The 16,933-nt window shown below is 43.3% G+C and overlaps 1 protein-coding gene across 8 annotated transcripts in view; it reads right to left on the minus strand.

Moving 5' to 3' along the window:
• NSD1 (nuclear receptor binding SET domain protein 1) overlaps positions 1-16,933 on the minus strand; it is a 166,487-nt gene that overhangs the window by 122,677 nt on the left and 26,877 nt on the right. For 2 of the 8 annotated variants that reach the window (XM_020998557.2, XM_020998551.2), the window contains exons 1-2: positions 12,025-12,251; positions 9,891-10,855 (exon numbers count right to left, since the gene is read on the minus strand). In XM_020998557.2, coding sequence (XP_020854216.1) covers positions 9,891-10,838 — 948 coding nt within the window. In that variant the 5' untranslated portion in view covers positions 10,839-10,855; positions 12,025-12,251. Of the gene's footprint in view, positions 1-9,890; positions 11,699-12,024; positions 12,257-13,307; positions 13,410-16,933 lie in introns of those variants that run through there. The other 6 variants (XM_020998556.2, XM_020998554.2, XM_020998559.2 and 3 more) reach the window with 6 other exon arrangements.

Here is a 16,933-nt window from a genome sequence, read left to right on the forward strand (position 1 = left end):
AACTACTGTCTTCCAGGAACATACTTTGTTTGAGGTTTGTTGTGAAATGTCTGTTTTATCAAAACAAAATACAGAAATAATAAAAACCTGTTCTAAAAAAGATATCAAAGATACATATTACTAGAAAAAGTGAGTCAGTCATATAGGAAAAACAAGGGAAAAGAGATGTACAGATAGAATGTAATATTGTATCTGTAGGATAAAAGGAAAAGCTCTAGATCACTGAGTAGACTCCCTGAACCATTTACAGAAAGAGAAGAATCACAAGATATAAACAGCACGGATTTCAATCTGCAACAGCAAAGGGAATCACAAAACCAATGAGACACAAATCTTTTAGAGTGGTTCCATTAGGCCAATTTTATTCCAATGATGCTCCCACATCCTTATTCCAATATTGCTCTAACTGCTCAAATAACTGTGGGCTCCTTTTGAGAACTGTTCAAGAGCCTGACAAAAGAATCAGTGTCATTACTTGACAATAAAAAATGCATGGGCCAGCTAGATGGCACAGTGGATAGAGCACCAGCCCTGAAGTCAGGAAGACCCGAGTTCAAATTTGGCCTCAGACCAAATACTTGACACTTACTAGCTGCGTGACCCTAGGCAGGTCACTTAACCCCAATTGCCTAAAAATAAAAAACTTTTTTTTAAACTTTAAAAAATGCTACTCCTGGGTTTGATGACCTTGCATATTAGATATCAAACACGACCTTTAATAACTTTCGGCCATTTCTAAAAATCAAATACTACCTCCAAGGAAAGATTTGTCACAAGTGAAGCTGTTCAAAAGAATCTACTGAAAATTCTAAAACTACTATGTTTAGAATGCCAAACTCTGTCCATCCCCCTGCTTAGAATATATTCCTTGAACATCTCTACTTGTTCCACTACTCTTTCAAGATCCTGATGCAGGAAGATCCTGATGAGGGAATACTTTTTCCATGAAGATTTCCCTATTTCTTGCAGCTAGCAGTAATTCATTCCACCCCAGTTTCTTACCATCTACACACCCTATCATACTCTAACTTCTATTAGACTTATGTGAATGTCATAATCCCTTATAAAATAAGTTTTAATAGTACTATTAAATAATAGTAAATACTTAAGAGGGCAAGAAATGTCATTTTTACAATTTTTATCTCCCTCAGAATCTAGTACAAATTCCCCTCCTGTAAAAAGTAGGCACTAAAAAAATCTTTGAGGAATTTGAAAGTGTATGTTATAGTAACATAATAAAAAACATGCATCTCCTGTATATAAAATTAAATCATCCTCTTCCCAAGAAATACTTTAAAACATCACAAACAGCAGTACTACTAGGCCTATACTCCCAAAGAGATCAAAGAAAAAGGGAAAAGATCCTTATGTACAAAAATATTTATAGCAGCTCTTTTTTGTAATGGTTAAGGAACTAGAAATTAAGAATCAATTGGGGAATGGCTGAAAAAATTATAGTATACAAATGAAATGTTATATTATTGCTCCCCATAAGAAATGACAAGAAGCAATTTCAGAGAAACCTGGCATGAACTAATGCAAAGTGAAGTGAACAGAACTAGAAGACCAATTTGTACAATGAGAACACTGTAAAGATAAACTTTGAGAGACATGAACCAACCAAATTATCAGAGGCCCAATGATGAAACATGTTGTCCACATCCTGACAGAGGTGATAGACTAGAGCCTCTCTGGACATAGCCTATGCTGAAATTTGTTTTGCTTGGCTATTCATATTTATTACAAGTGTTTTTTTTTTCTTTTTGAAGGGGGGAGGTAGGAGGGAGAGAAAATAAAATTTAAAGAAATTCATAAAGTTTGATAAACTAATAAAAAGATTTTAGCTTTATGAGCTAAACAAAGAAATAAGGTAACACTGATTTCACTTCCTGAAAGACTCATCAGACAATGACTACAACTAGTTTTGAGATATATAATAAACTAATTTACCTAGAACAGTCAGGAAATGTGATGTTCTGATTAATACAATAGTTTATCACACGTGGATTACCAATTTCAAAAACTCAAAACAGTACTACATATGTAACACTAAAGACTAGTCTGAAGTTAATTTTTATTTGAAAATTCTGAACGTATCTCGGAATCTTGGAATGAACCCAAGAGGACATTTAACAAATCAATTGATACTGGTCAGACTTAGAGATTTCAAAGAACTAGGTGGGATTTTGATTGGCAATGACCCTATCACAAAGCCTGAAAATTGATTTTTGCCTTGAAGGGTAAAAGTTCTGCCACTTTTTTTAAAATTCTAGATTAATGGAATTTATTTCATTTTTTAAAACTTCTGCTAATAAGGGCTATCTTCTAGAATTACCATTTTTTTTAGTCATTCAGCTTAAGAGTAACAACTGGTTCTACATAATCAGAAGGCCATTGTCTGATAATTATTCATTTTACAAAATCAATAACAGAACGTCTGCACTAGCATTGTAAGTTGTCCACTGAAATTCATTATATAAACTAAGTTTAAAAAATCTACCCTAGAGCCATTAGGTGTTTTACTCAAGTCAATACAGTATTATCACTGTTAAAATTGGCATAAGATGTACCATAAGATCTCAAGATTAATCAAAGACCATGGAGATCAATTAGTTCAATTTACCTCATTCTACAAATAAGGAAACTGAGTCTAGGAGAGGTGAATTAACTTTCTCAAGGTCACACAGATAGCAGAGTCAGTGCTGGATGGTAACAGGTAGCTAAAATCAGAATCTAAGAAAGACTGTAGTAAAGAACAGTATTCAGAAGTTTCCCATAAATCCTTGCAAGAGATTTTAAAATTGGTATGGTACTCCACATATTTACCATTAATCCTAGTATCAAATTCTACCAGTATTAATTATTATACTAAAAGAAAGGTCTGTGCAAAGCTAAGCTCAATTTTTGAAAATAGTTTTAAAAACTGAGTGTCATCTCCCCACTGTTCTCTGATTTTTCAGAAACCGACATGATGTCATTGTAGTTCCTGCATGTATCTTCCAAGAAAATCAAAAAATATTTTATTTGAACCATGATCACGTCAAAAGAGGTCTTCTGGAACAAAAAATCCCAATGAATATTAGGCAAACAGTTTTGTCTTAATAGCTCCAGTGTTATTTTCATTGGATATAAACATAACCTGCACATTGCCTACTTTCACCAGGGAGAACTGAACAGCTCCAATTACAGCAATAGGTGAAATCAGAGCTGACACAGGGAATATGTACTCATAAAATATGGCAAAAAACAAAAACAAAACAAAATCTACCTTTAGACTTTTACCAGAATATAAGGGAATATCACATAACCTGTAATTATTCTTAATTTAATCCAATGTGCAAATGTAATTGTTTATACTCTAAAATGGATCCCTTTTTTCCTTCTAGTAATGTTTATGAGTGATAAGTGTTTTACTAAATATACAAAAATCTGAAAATTCTACAAAATACTATCTTACCTAAAAGATATTTTATTTCAAAAATTGAGACATAGTAAGAAAAAATTACATGCAATATGTGTGATTTCCTCAGTTGACAATATTTACAAAGAGTACTGCATTTGAATTTGTGCCCTATCACTTATTCCACAGTGAAACCTTCGAAAACCAACAATTTCTATGAACTTCAGTTACTTCATCTGTAAAATGAGGGGTTCAATTAGAAGGACTATAAGGCCATCTACCTCTGAGGTTCTTTTAACTCTTTATCTATGAAAAAAGCATTTCTGAAGAAAATAATTTAAAAAAACTTTATGGTCCTTAACAGGTTTGAATTTCCAAAATGGTCCTATTAATTGTAAACTAGACATACCTCCAACAACAACAAAAAAGGGTCTCCAAAGATGTGAGGGAAATTGGAACATTAATGCATTGTTGGTGGAGTTGTGAACGGATCCAACCATTCTGGAGAACAATTTGGAACTATGCCCAAAGGGCCATAAAACTGTGCACACCCTTTGATACACCAATGGGTCTATATCCCAGAGATCATAAAAAAGGGAAAAAAACCCACACGTACAAACATATTTATAGCAGCGCTTTTTGTGGTTGCCACGAATTGGAAACTGAGGGGATGCCCATCAATTGGGGAATGGCTGAACATGTTGTGGCATATGAATGTAATGAAATATTACTACTCCATAAGAAACAATGAGCAGGCGGATTTCAGAAAAACATGGAAATACCTGCATGAACTGATGCTGAGTGAAGTGAGCTGAACCAGGAGAACAGTGTACACAGTAACAGCCATGTTGTGCGATGACTAACTTTGACAGATTTGGCTCTTCTGAGCAATGCAATGATCTCAGACAATTCCAAAAGATTCATGATGGAAAATGCTATCCACATCCAGAGAAAGAACTATGGAGTCTGAATGCAGATTGAAGCATACTATTTTCTTTTTTAATTGCTTTTTGTTTTTTCTTTCTCATGGTTTTTCCTTTTTGTTCTGATTCCTCTTTCACAACATCACTAATGTGGAAATGTGTTTTAATATGATCATCCCAAGTATAGCCTATATCAGACTGCATACCGGCTTGGGAAAGGGTGAGTAAAAAGAGAGGGGGGTAAAATTTAGAATTCAAAATCTTATAAAAGTGAATGTTCAAAACTAAAAATAAATAAATTTAAAACTTAATTAAAAAAAAAAAGGGTTTCCGCCTTTCCTCGACCTCACCCCAATTCAAGGGCTGTTTGTGCAATATTCACATCTAAAACTTTTGGCAAGGTTGAGACACTAAAAGGCTGAAAGTACCAATAGTAAGGGTCAAACAGCAAATTATTTAGGTTGAATAAAATAAGAAGGCTCAATGAAAGAAGCCAAGTTATTCAATGCCCAGGGTAATGATGCTATTTAACAAGGGATTTATAACCAACCACCATTACTAACAAAACAAGATTTGCAAATAAGAAGGGACTTGAAATTCTACTAGGTAGATCTCTGTCATAAGAAGATAAATAATACCTATGGAAGCTCCTAAAAGGTAAGAAGAGGGTCTTATCCAAACCTTTCTATAACACCAGAGCTTATAAATACATTATCTTACACACAATAAGCAATCACAAAATGTTTACTGATTATGCTAAGACAGGTAAAAACTAAAAATTAACCAGATATGACCAACTCTGTTCAGCACACCTGGAAATAATGAAGTTTTTATCAAGAATTCATTAGACAAAAGTACTAGTATAAATTCAGGTCAAAAACTCCATCAGTCTGTCTAAGATTCATCATCTTCCTCTACTCAACAAAAAGGCACTTCCCCCTCAACATTCTGTTTCCATTGTTCCAACCAAAGCTGGAAATTACCAGGGCCATCTCTGTTTATTCGTATCCTCTTTCTTCCTTACCTAATTACCAATATCAGAACTTAAAAAAAAAAAAAAGACCTAACATCAGTAAGAGTGCCCTACCAGCTAGATATGTCTCAGCCTAGCCTCTATTCCTCCATTTCTACTGTAAGAGGCCAGGTTACTTTGTCCAGGCATTTCCATTCTTAATCCTTCCTCTATATCCACTGCCAGAAAAATATTTATAAAGCACTCATTTCATGATGTCACTCCCACACTCAAAAACCTGAAATGACTCCTCTGCATAGTTTCTAAAGTCCTTCCTTATCTAAATTATGCAAAAGCACCTGGTCTGTAATCAAGCTGTTTTCACTGTCCCATGAATAGGCCATAGGGTCCTACTATCCTTGATCCCTTCAACCTAGTCAAATCCTACCCAAGCACCTTCCATTCCCACCTCTTCCATGAGGTTTTTCTCTACCACTGCAGGTTTGGGATGTTTTTCTTGAAGTCTTTTAGCAATTATAGTCTTGCTCACACAGTTTGAGAGTCAGCATAGCATAAAGGGCTGGCCTTGGACTTGGGAAACTCCATACTCAGGCCCTGCCTTTAACACAAACAAGATGTGTGACCCTGGTTAAATCTCTTAACCTTTCAGGGCCTAATGCAACTCAATAAGACAATGAATTACAGACCAGTTGTTGATATATGTCAGGAGTTCTCTGTACCAGTGTAATCAAAGGTAAAATAATAATAATAATAATAAAAATTACATAGTACTTTAATCATAAGTTGGCTGGCACTATCTGCTAGTTGCTTTTTACATATTAGTCTTATCTTCCTAAAAGCTCCTTTTAGGCAGGTACTATGTGATCAGTTAAGGCACTAACCACATATAAATGTTCAATAAATATTTAGTAATTATCTATTAAGTCTGTATAACCTTGGCTTCAATCACTCATTATGCATTTACTAAAAATCTACAATGTACCAAGTACTAAGCTAGGCCTCAAGGACAGAAAGGCATTTTAAAAATCTTGCTCTGTCTGTGCTCTCAAGGAGCTTCTACTCTAACAGGTAAGTAAAAATGTAAACATAAATGTATGCAAAATAAACCTATAGCAAGAAATGGAAACACTAGCTACTTAGGGGAATTGAGAAGGTTTCATGTAGGAGGCAGCACCTGAGGTGAGCTTTAAAGGCAACTGGGAATTTTAAGCGGTGGAGGTGAAGAAAGAGTCCACTCTAGATATGTATGGGAGAGAGAACAGTGTATATCAGAATAGCAAGGAGGTCATTTTAGCTGCACCATAAAGGAAAATAATGTGTAACAGAACTTAAAAGGCAATTGGAACCAGTTTGTAAAAGGTTTTAAATGTCAGAAGAGTGATACTGTGTGTGTGTGTGTGTGTGTGTGTACACACCTTCCACTAAAATCATGTTTCACTGCATCATACCATAGAGGTGACTTTAAATTCTCAAAGACTATGCCAGCAAAGCATGCTGCCACAGAAGGGCCTCTCCCAAGCTTCAAAGGCCTTGGATATTCCTTATATCTGTTGTCAGAGGACCAGCCTGCCTAAAATAAGAGAGAGTTATCTCCAAAAAGATGGGCATCAGCTGAACTTTGTAGTCACAACAATTCAGTAAGACTGTCTAGAAAATTTTAACCATGGCATGAAAAAGTTGTGATCGGTATCTGTGGAAGGAATAAAAACACAACCAAGGATCCTTAAGTAAGATGCACATATACACGTATGCTTCAATGGGTCTATGCTCTCAGCCATGTAGGTACTCACTCCAACTACGCATACTGTAACCTATGACTTCTCAAATTGTGCATTTCTTCTCCAAGTCCTCTAAGTTTTAAAGTATGTAGCTAACATATGCAAGGAGAACTATGTTTAATAATTCAGAATTGTAACACACAGCTACAGAGCCTAATACTTCAGTATTTTAAAGGAAATGTTAAAACAATGTCAATTACTATTCTAAAATAAGTCTTAATTTAGTAACAACAGATACAAACACAGGCTATGTTCTCACCAAAGTTGTAACCTTGGAGTCTCCAGTAGTGTCAGATTCTCTTTTCTCTTCAGTGGTAAATCTAGACCAAGAAAAGAAACTACCTGCCTTGGCCACATTTTAATACTCAAAAACAAAATGACATGGGGTCACGTTTTTATTGTTGTCATGATACTATCCTTCCTGTTTTAAAAGTAAATTAAGGTTACTAAACTATCTCTTCTCAATTCCAACACGAAACAGATTGAGAATATGAAGTAATCCACTGGCATAAGGATACTTGGATTCAAGTCCCACCTCTGCCACTCGGTGGTTGTGCAAGCCAGGGGGCCTCCACTTCCCTAACTGTAAAAGGAGAACACTGGACTGGATCTCTAAGCTCTCTAACAGTTTATGAATTTATAAAATTTATAAAATATGTAGTTATTCACTCCAGAAGCAGCATGACACAATAGAAAGAGCAAAGGACCTAGGGTCAAATACCAGGCCTGCCACTTAATATCTGTGTGATCTTTGTCACAGCTTCTCTGGTCCTCAGTTTCCTCATTTGTAAAATGATGAGGTTGGAGTAGATGATGTCTGAAGTCCCTTCCAGTTCCAATACTGTGATCCTAATGTTTGACAGCATTATTTTAAATTAATTGGTTGCTTTTAATTCTAGTTGCTGGGAAAGGAGAGGCTCAAAAATCTAATTCCAAGGATTCCAAGTAGGGTGAACTGGGCATTTCAGTGATAAGAACTGAGTTCCATGTATATTTTTTTTAATCAAAAAGGAAATTAGTTAATCATTTTTATAATCAAAATAATGAGACATTTTTGGTTTGAGGGTTTTCCCCCCAAATTTCTTCAGCTTCTATACTTTACACTAACAGTGTACTCTATGACTGTCACAGCTTAGGAAAGCAACAGTTCAGAGACCTGTCTCACATATCACACTGTTTCCTTAAGGATTCATTCCAAATGCTAAGGTATTGACTGACTTCATATTTTTAAGACTGTATTTAAAGATCAAGGCCAAAAGTAAAAGCAGAACCACCTAATTCAACCACATTTGAGCCAAAGGCCTTTAAGATTGGAACCTTCTTCCTTAAACCCATTGCAGTCTTCAAGTCAATTTAAATTCTTCACTTAAAATTTCCATGTCTTTCCAAACAAGTTTAGGCTATTCCAAATAGTATATGTATAACACCTGGAAATAGCTCCAAACTGTTTAAAAACCACACACAAGCACTTGCCCAATACCCTATACATCTATTTCCTTGAAGGGATTCAATATTTACCTTTACTTCCTTCCAAGGAACACATGCATTCAAGAAAAACATGTGTCTGGTTTTATATGCAAGCTTTACAAGAAATTCCAGATTAAAACTATACATAAACGTTTAAATGAACCCCAAAGAATATTATTTCTTTTGCTTCAATTTCCAACAAGGTTACACAAAAACTTATCTATTCCAAAAAAATTTCAACTTCTTACACCAGAACGTACTCAAGCACTACCAAAAAAGATCTGTAGTAATTAGGAAAAAACCCATATACACAAAGCCACACTAAGGAATCAAGAGTATTTCAAGGAAAGCTGAGACATATCTAAGATATGAATCAACAGAAACAAAAGTGACACACCCACATTCTCCTTCTGTAACTTTAAAGGATAGCTCAACTATTAGGTAGAGTTCTTCAAGTGTCCCAAAAGAATCATCACCACATACCATCAAATTATCTGTTGATAAACCTTTCCCCATAATGGTTATTTCTGAAGCACACTTTGGCAAAGCAACGCTTTCTTAGTTACAATACTGATGACCATGACAGTGAGTAAGAGAGCAAAGAAAATTTCAGTGTCAAAACCACAATCTTGAAAATCATCTAGTCCAATCCCCTCTCATTGACAAATTAGGAAACTGAGGCACAAAGTGATTTGTCCAACTGTTCACAGCAACAGTCAGATTATTAACTGGTTTTGTAATAAGAATTTTTTAACCTTTTTAAACTAGTGTCTACGTGATTCACTTTTCACAATTTTTAAGAACGAAAATTATCAATTACCTTGTCTTTCAACAACAGGAAATTCAAAGCAACAACCAGGAACTTTAAATGTAATCTGACTTATTAGGCATGGTGAACACTGGAAGCTTTTGGTTTGTGCCAAAGAGATGTAGTTCTATGTGCAGCAACAGCAACCTTACCTCAACTAAAACGAATCAGCCTTTTCTCTAAACGCTTGACTTAATGAAGAAATCAAAGACCACATAAAAAGCATGTGTCACTGACAGACAGTGAAGCCTATCACTATTTGCTTAAAAAACTAAGATAAAGTTATGTACACTATTAGCTCTAAAAACCAAGTTGTTTCCAAGCAGATCTGAAATTCAGCCTGACTTCTCTTGAAAATCACTTGAAATAACCAAGCACATAGAAAACACATATCTAAAGTCAAAATACATTAGATTTCCCTTCTCAGTAATGACCAACAGGTTTCTGATTACAAAATGACACACAACAGCAACTCTACTAGCAATTATCAGTTTCTAAAGTTGTCTGTAACACATGTTAAGTTGTACCAAAAACTGCTTACAAATTGTAATTCTTGTGAAGTAGATGATGATGATGTTCCAGGTAATTCTATCATGTTTCCTAACGTACTGGTACTGGAGTCTGGATCATCCTGAAAAGATAAATTTATGGAGTTTAATTGTTCTTCTAATGTAATATTTGTATCTCCTAGTGAACAGGGGTCTGGGTGAAGCTCTGGCTTTTCAATTCTGCTGTCCATGGCAGTTCTTTGATTATTTTTCTGTATTTCGTTTTGAGGAGCTAATGGTAAAACTGGTGACTTTATTTCACAACTTTCTGTTATGCTGTCTTGTTCAATTCCCATGAGCACTTCTATACCATTCTCTGATTGGGGCTCGTAACTGCAGGTAGCATTTGTCTTAGTTAGATCTTGCCTTGTTTTCTCAAAGTTTTCGTCTATACTGTCATCCTCTGTGCCTGGCTGCTCTGTGTCCATTTCAGACTCTACATCTGTATCTGCATCTTCCATACAAACAAAATTGTCAAAGTGTAGAATCCCATTCTTGACAGTCTTTGTTATTTTTACCTTGAAGTCAGGGGAATCATTACAAGTGGGTTCCTGTTTCATAGCAAGTGCTCTTGGATCACCACGACTCAAGGAAGTGCAAACATTTGGTGACCCAGATCTTGAATCTCTCTTTTCAGGGTCTTGAAGGGATTCTGATCCATCAGCAGACCCATTTAAACATTCTACATTGATCATGGAGGCCAAATCCTGTAGTCGCCGCAGTGGAATGTAACAAGATGATGGATTTTGTCCATAAGTAATTTTGGATGTTCCACTATTAATGGCAGCCGATAACTGCATAGTACACCCATTAAGAGGCTCAGAAATATTGGATTGACCATTACCGAAAGGGGTGTCCTTTTCTTCAGAGGCATCTAAATCCACTGTGTTGGAAAAGGGCTGCAGACAATTTCTTCTGGTCAATTCACAGGTCTGATCCATTCTGGGCCAACATCAACCTGTAAACCAAAAATAAGGGAATCACTGGAAGTGAAGAGAACCAGTCTCCTCTGCTCTCCAAAATGGCAGCACTATTTAAGAGGCCTACATCTCCTCAAAGCCTTTCCAATACACTTCCACAGGAGAAAAAAGTTCGTCACGCCAAACTGGGCTAGGGAAGCTACAATACCATCTGCCCAGGGGAGAGGAGAGTGGTACAGATCCCTGCACATGGTCTCCAACAGTAGCTTTTTCTATGCTTCAGAGAGGGGGTGGCCAGTTGGTTTCTAAAATTAAAATTTCCTGGAATTGGGTAAAGAGATGCTCTCTCACAAGAAAGAGTCAGCACCCCCCAAGGACAAATAGAGCCCTCAGCACCAGTTTTCTCCCTAGTTGGGGAACCTGAAATGGTCTTTGGTTCGGTGGCACAAAAAAGATTCCCCCCTCCGGGTCCAGTCACAATAGCGCTGCACCCTCCAAACCACGCAGCAAAGCCAGGCCAAGAGACTACAGGCGATCACTTCTCCCTTCGTCGTCCTCGTCGGCGCCTCCTGCGCCTCCTCCCCAACAGCCCGGCGCCCCAAAGGCCGGCACCTCGGGTGCCGGGCAAGAAGTCAGGGCAGCAGCAATTGCTGCTGTTGCTGCTGCAGCTGCAGATTGACAAACATGGCTGCTGCTTGGTGCTGCCTGCCCCCAGCCCCCGCTCCTGCCTGCTCCTTCCCAGAGCCCCGCATGCTCATCAATATTCAGCGGCCTGCAAACTTTGCAGCCAGGAGGCTGCCCCCACCGACACCTCCCACCTGCTCCTCTACAGGCCTTCCGGACTGAACTACCGCCCTTGGCCTGAGGGACTGCCCCCGGGTACCTGAGGCCCTTGGGGAAGAGGGGACCCGGGCTGCAACTCTGCCCAGGCCCGGGTGGGGGGGAGGGGAGGAAGTTCGCAGCAGGGGCCGGCTAGGCCCGAGCCCGGCTGGTAGTGATGGGGAGGGGAGGGGGCCATACTCCTCCTCTTGCTGCTGCTGCTGCCTAGACCACTGGTTCGGTTCGGCCCGGTTCGGTCCGGGCCGGCCGGCCGGGCCCAGGAGAGCTCGCGCTGAGGCCGCAGCTGCAGCCTGAGCAGGGCTGGTGTTCTCTCCCGCTCCGCTTTCCCCCCCCCTCCGGCCGCCCCGCCCCCCCATCGCCCCCTCACCTCACACGGCCGCCACCATCTTCCCCGCCAGGCCCGGCCCGGGCCGGCCCTCCCCTGCTCAGCGCTCGTGGCGCCCCCTCCCCGGCCTGGCTGCTGGGGAGGGGGGCTGACCTCATTACGCTGGATAGGGGGTAGGGGGTAGCAGTGAATGGGGAGAAAGAAGCCGCTCGCTGCGCTCCCCTCCCCCCTCCCCGCTTCCCTCTTCCTAGGCTGAAGGCAGCGAGCGAGCGCCCGACCTGCCCCGGCCTGTTTCTACTCCTCCTCCCTCCCCACTCACTCCCCCCCGCCGCCGCCGCCACCACCACACCACCACCACCCCTCCTCCACCCTCCACGGCGCGCGCTGGGGCCCTATGCGCGCGTGCGCGTGTGCGCGTGCTTCCCCTCTCCCGCCCCCGGGGCTTCGTCTCCCAGCGCGCGCTCCCTCCTCCTCACTCTTGGGGTTCAGTGCGGGTGAAGGCCGGTTCGCGACGGCGCCGCCCAATCAGCTCCGCCCCTCAGCTTCACCCCCCCTTCACTACACACACACCCCCATCCTGGTCTGCCACCCTCCTCGTGCCGGGCCCGCAAGCCCTGGGCCCACTGCGCCCCGCGGCCCTGTGCTGTCAGGGCAAGGGCCTGCTTCGAGGTGGGGGGGTAGGGTGGGGGTGAAAGCTGTATCCGACGGCGCCTCCGTCGGAAGCCCGATGAAGGCCGACGATGTCAGGCTGGAGTGTCTCTGCGGCCCCTCACACACCTCTGGGCGCCGCCGCCCGTGCTCCCGCTCCGGGCCCGGCTGCAGCCGCACATGTCTCTGCCGCCGCCTGCAAGCCCCCCCCGGCTCTCGGTGCCAGGTGGTGCCGCCTGGCTTGGCCTGCCCCAACCCCGTACCTGGTGGCGCGGCGACTGCCACTGCTGCGGCCTTGCCCACCACCCTTCTCCTCCTCCTTTTCCTCCTCCTCCAGGCCCGCAGGCCTTCCCTCCCTCCCTCCTTGCCCGCCTGACCCGGCTCGGCCCGCGTCAGTCCTGGCCTCCATCTTAGGTTACAGCCAGTGCTCCCCATCCACTGGGCACCTGCCCCCCCTCCCGGGCCTGGACCAGCCCCTCCCCATCGTGCTCTAGGGCCCACCTGGGTGCCTGAGCTGGGGGGCTCCCCGCGGCCTCAAACCCGCCCCCCCAGATGTGGCGGCTGCAGGTGATCTTCCAGTTCCCACCCCTCAAAATTTATATACATAGATACCACCACCACCGACCCAGCTGAGCAGGAAACAAAATGGAGGCAGCTGCTGGTCTCCCTGAACGAACCTGGAGCAGCCCCAAAGGCTGGCTCCCCGGCTCAGGCCGGGCCTTCGGGGGCGGCGGCAGGCTGGGCACCGCGGGAACAGGGGCTGCAGCTTCAGCGGCTGCCCCCTGGAGCTGGGGGGGGTGATGGGGGAGACACCGCCTGGCTCTTCCCATGCCCCCTCCCACCTCTTCTTCCCTCCCCCTCCCCGCCGATGGTGGTGCAGCAGCGCCCAGCAGCCTGGGTCGGGTTACCCCACCCTGCGGCCGGGCCTGGGCCACGGTCCCCACCCTCGGGCGGAAGGACCACCCGCCCCGCCCCCCTACACACATCCTAGCCCAGGAGCAGCCCTGGGGAAGTGGGAGGTGGAGGGGGAGACACACAGGACCACACGCTCCATCCCCCCACCCCCGCAGCGAGGGCGGCGGGTCCCACTATGCGAACGGCTCCCTCCAGCCCCGCCTGCCTGCAAGTGTGTCTGCAAGCCTGCATGTCTGTCTGTCTGTCTGTCTGTCTTTCGGTCTGTCCTTCGCGGGTCCTGGCCCTTACCGTCCCGCCCCCACTCATCCGTCAAGGTCCAGATTCGAGGCCGGCTCCCTCCCTCCAGCCTGAGTCTCCCTCCTCCCATTTCCCCCCACCCTCCTTCTCCTCCTCCTCCTCCTCCCCCCAGCCCGGGGTATTGGTCCCGATATTTCCCAGCCCGGGGCTCCCAACCTTCTACACATGCACACTCTTTTCCCTCTAGCCCTAAAGCCTCAAGGGGTCCCTCTGGGGTGGATTTCCCTAGTCTCGGGGTTGGGGTCTGAAGGGACTAGGAACGGGTGAGATGGGGCACTGCTCACTTCCCTAATTCCCCCCTCGCCCTCCCTTCCCCCAATCTGCTGCCTGAGCTTCTTTGCCACCCAGGGAGAAGACGACCTGACGGTCCCCAGTGCTTCCCTGGCCTATTCGGCCCACGTTGACAGCAGGAGGCGCCTAATTATTCAGCACTTGAGCGAAATGCACCCAGACATCAGACGGGGCGAGAGGGCGGATAAACAAAGGGCATGTGCGGTCCCGGGAGGTGCCACCACGGCTCCGAGAGGAGGCTGCTCGGCTGAGGCTGCCGCCGCTGCAGTTCTCCGTGCTGATGCAGATGGCCCTCTAGTGCAGCCTGAGCTCAGCCTTCCTCCCTGCAGCGGGGCTGGGCGGCCCGGCTTCTCTTGGGAACCGGCTTTCGCCGCCGCCGCCACCGCCACCGCAGCTGCCTTTTAGTACAGCCAAAAAAAAAACCAAACCCAAAACAAAACACTACCCACCCTCCACCCCCATCCAGAGCCAGCGCCCACCCAAACCTAAAGAGCTTGGGGAAGGTTCACTGGGGGACACCCGACCGGGTTGCTGCGCTGGCTTAATGCCTGTTGCAAGTAACACGACTGGCCCGGGAGCCTTGGGAGATGAGACACCGGTTCCAGCCAAGGAACTCCCCGGATTACGTAACAACTAGGCCCAAACGGGCTTCAGCAAGGCCTGGGAACTCAAGACTAGGAAAATCAAGAGCCTGCATTCTCCAGCACCCCAAACCTAAGGTTCATGGTGTTCACAGTGAATTAATCCTAGCTCAGTCTTAAAATGAGAATTAAAGCTTAGGAGTTTTTCAGTTTTTCAGCAAGATTCCAAGGCTCCTTTGGGTCTCCATCCAACCCCTAACAATCCTTGAACAACTTCTTCCCCCCTCCCCCAAACCCTCGGGGACAATCATGCAATATGAGTTATTATTCATCTATCCCCTGGTAGACTATACAACCCACAACCACTCCACTCTTCAAAATCTATCCCCTCCAGAAAGCCTTCACTAACTAGGCAAAGAATGTCCCAAACAAATCAAAAACAACAACTTGAAGATAGCTTCAAGTAACTACTCTACTTCCCTACCACTTGAGACAGGCCTTGGCATAAATGCATACTTCATTGCCATGGCAATTGTGCTTTTCTACAGTCTTGTGAACTCTAAATTCACCTAGGCCAGGGTCCCCAGCAGAGGTTAAAGCTTTCCAATCTGGGCTACTCTATAGGTATGCCCCAGTATGCCCCCAGTCTCCTTCTCTATCACATTAAGTAAGATGGACTATATGAACTAAAGAGCTCTCTTCCAGTTCAGCCAGTCTAGGATCCTATGGAGCTATCTGAGTTGAAGTAGGACAAGACAAAAGACTGGATAGATTCAGTCCCCTTCCATGCCTCATGGTATCTGGACAAAATTTACAATGATGTGGAAAGAAATCTTTTTTGATCACAAACTAGTCCACACCCTTATGGGGCAGATTTTAAATTCTGAGGCAGTATTCTTAGCCTAATGGTGACCATCACTTTCTTCATCTATCAGGAGTCTGACTAGAGGAGATGAGATGAGGTGTAATAGAAAAACCCTGCGTTTAAAATCACTGACTAACTCACTGGATTAGAATCTTTACTAACTTGTGACCTTTGGCAAGGCACTTCATCCAGAAAGAACCTAGGGATAAGGAGTGCCTGAAAAAAATGCATAAACTCTCCATGCCTCAATATCCTCAACTGTAATGGTAAATAATATTTATGCTACTGACTTTATAAAGTTGTTTTAAGGGAAACAATTTGTGCACCTTAAGCCCTTATAGAAATGGGAGCTATTATTGTTATATTCATTCCCATTTCCTAATTCAGCATTTTAATGACTCCACAGTAGTCCCTGCCCCTCTGATGATTCTGCCTTGCAGTCTCTCTTCCTTCCAGTAGTTTCTAAGTAGTTTACTTCCAGTAGTTTACTAAGGTCAATTACTGAGCTAGGCTCTGGCAATTCAAATACAAAATCTATACAACAAGTAAATATGATGCAATTTAATTTTGGGAAGTTTGAGACAACCTCATAGAGGAGGCAGCTTACTCTTGCAAAGGGTGCAAGTGAGAAGAAAATCAAAGTTAGTTCGGGAATACTGAGGTGATAAGAATAGCTTGTGTGTACAACAGTTAAGCAGACCAGTTTGGCTAGACCCTTGAGCCACTATTGAAGTATGAATAAATCAAGAAGGTTGTTAGTGCCCGATTATAAAGGGCTCTAAATGCTTAAATTCCTGGGCTTTTCTAACTAGACTGTTTTTACTACACTGAAAGAGAAAGTTTCTGCCTTCAAAGTATTTATCTTCTAGTGACAGATCTCAAGATCAGTGAAAACCTGAATTCAAGTCAGCCCTAGCACATCTGCCATTTACTAGCTATGTGACCCAGGACAAGGCAATCCACTTCTCAGATGATTCTGTTTGCAGATCTGTAAAATGCGTCTTGCAGTTAGTAAATGCTTTATAAAATGTTGATGTTAACAGTCCTGACTCTCACCCTCAGCCTCACCCTTCTTCTGTCCCCTTCCCAATTCTGCTTTGTACTTGCCCTGGAAAGTCTGTACAGATGACCCTCTATTTGACATTTCAATCCCTTTATAACTCCTCCCCCCTTCCAGTCTTCTTACACCTAACACACCCCCATCACTCTGATCCAGGGACACTGACCTCCTGGCAGTTCTCAGGTGTAGGAGTTTTCTCTGGCTGTCTCCCATGACCAGAATGCCCTCCCTCCTCATCTCCACCTACTGGGTTCCCTGGTTTCCTTCAAATCTCAACTAAAATCTAGCTTCTAC

Source organism: Phascolarctos cinereus, unplaced genomic scaffold (assembly GCF_003287225.1).
Source record: "Phascolarctos cinereus isolate Bilbo 61053 unplaced genomic scaffold, phaCin_HiC Scaffold_2;HRSCAF=192, whole genome shotgun sequence".
Lineage (NCBI taxonomy): Eukaryota > Metazoa > Chordata > Mammalia > Diprotodontia > Phascolarctidae > Phascolarctos > Phascolarctos cinereus.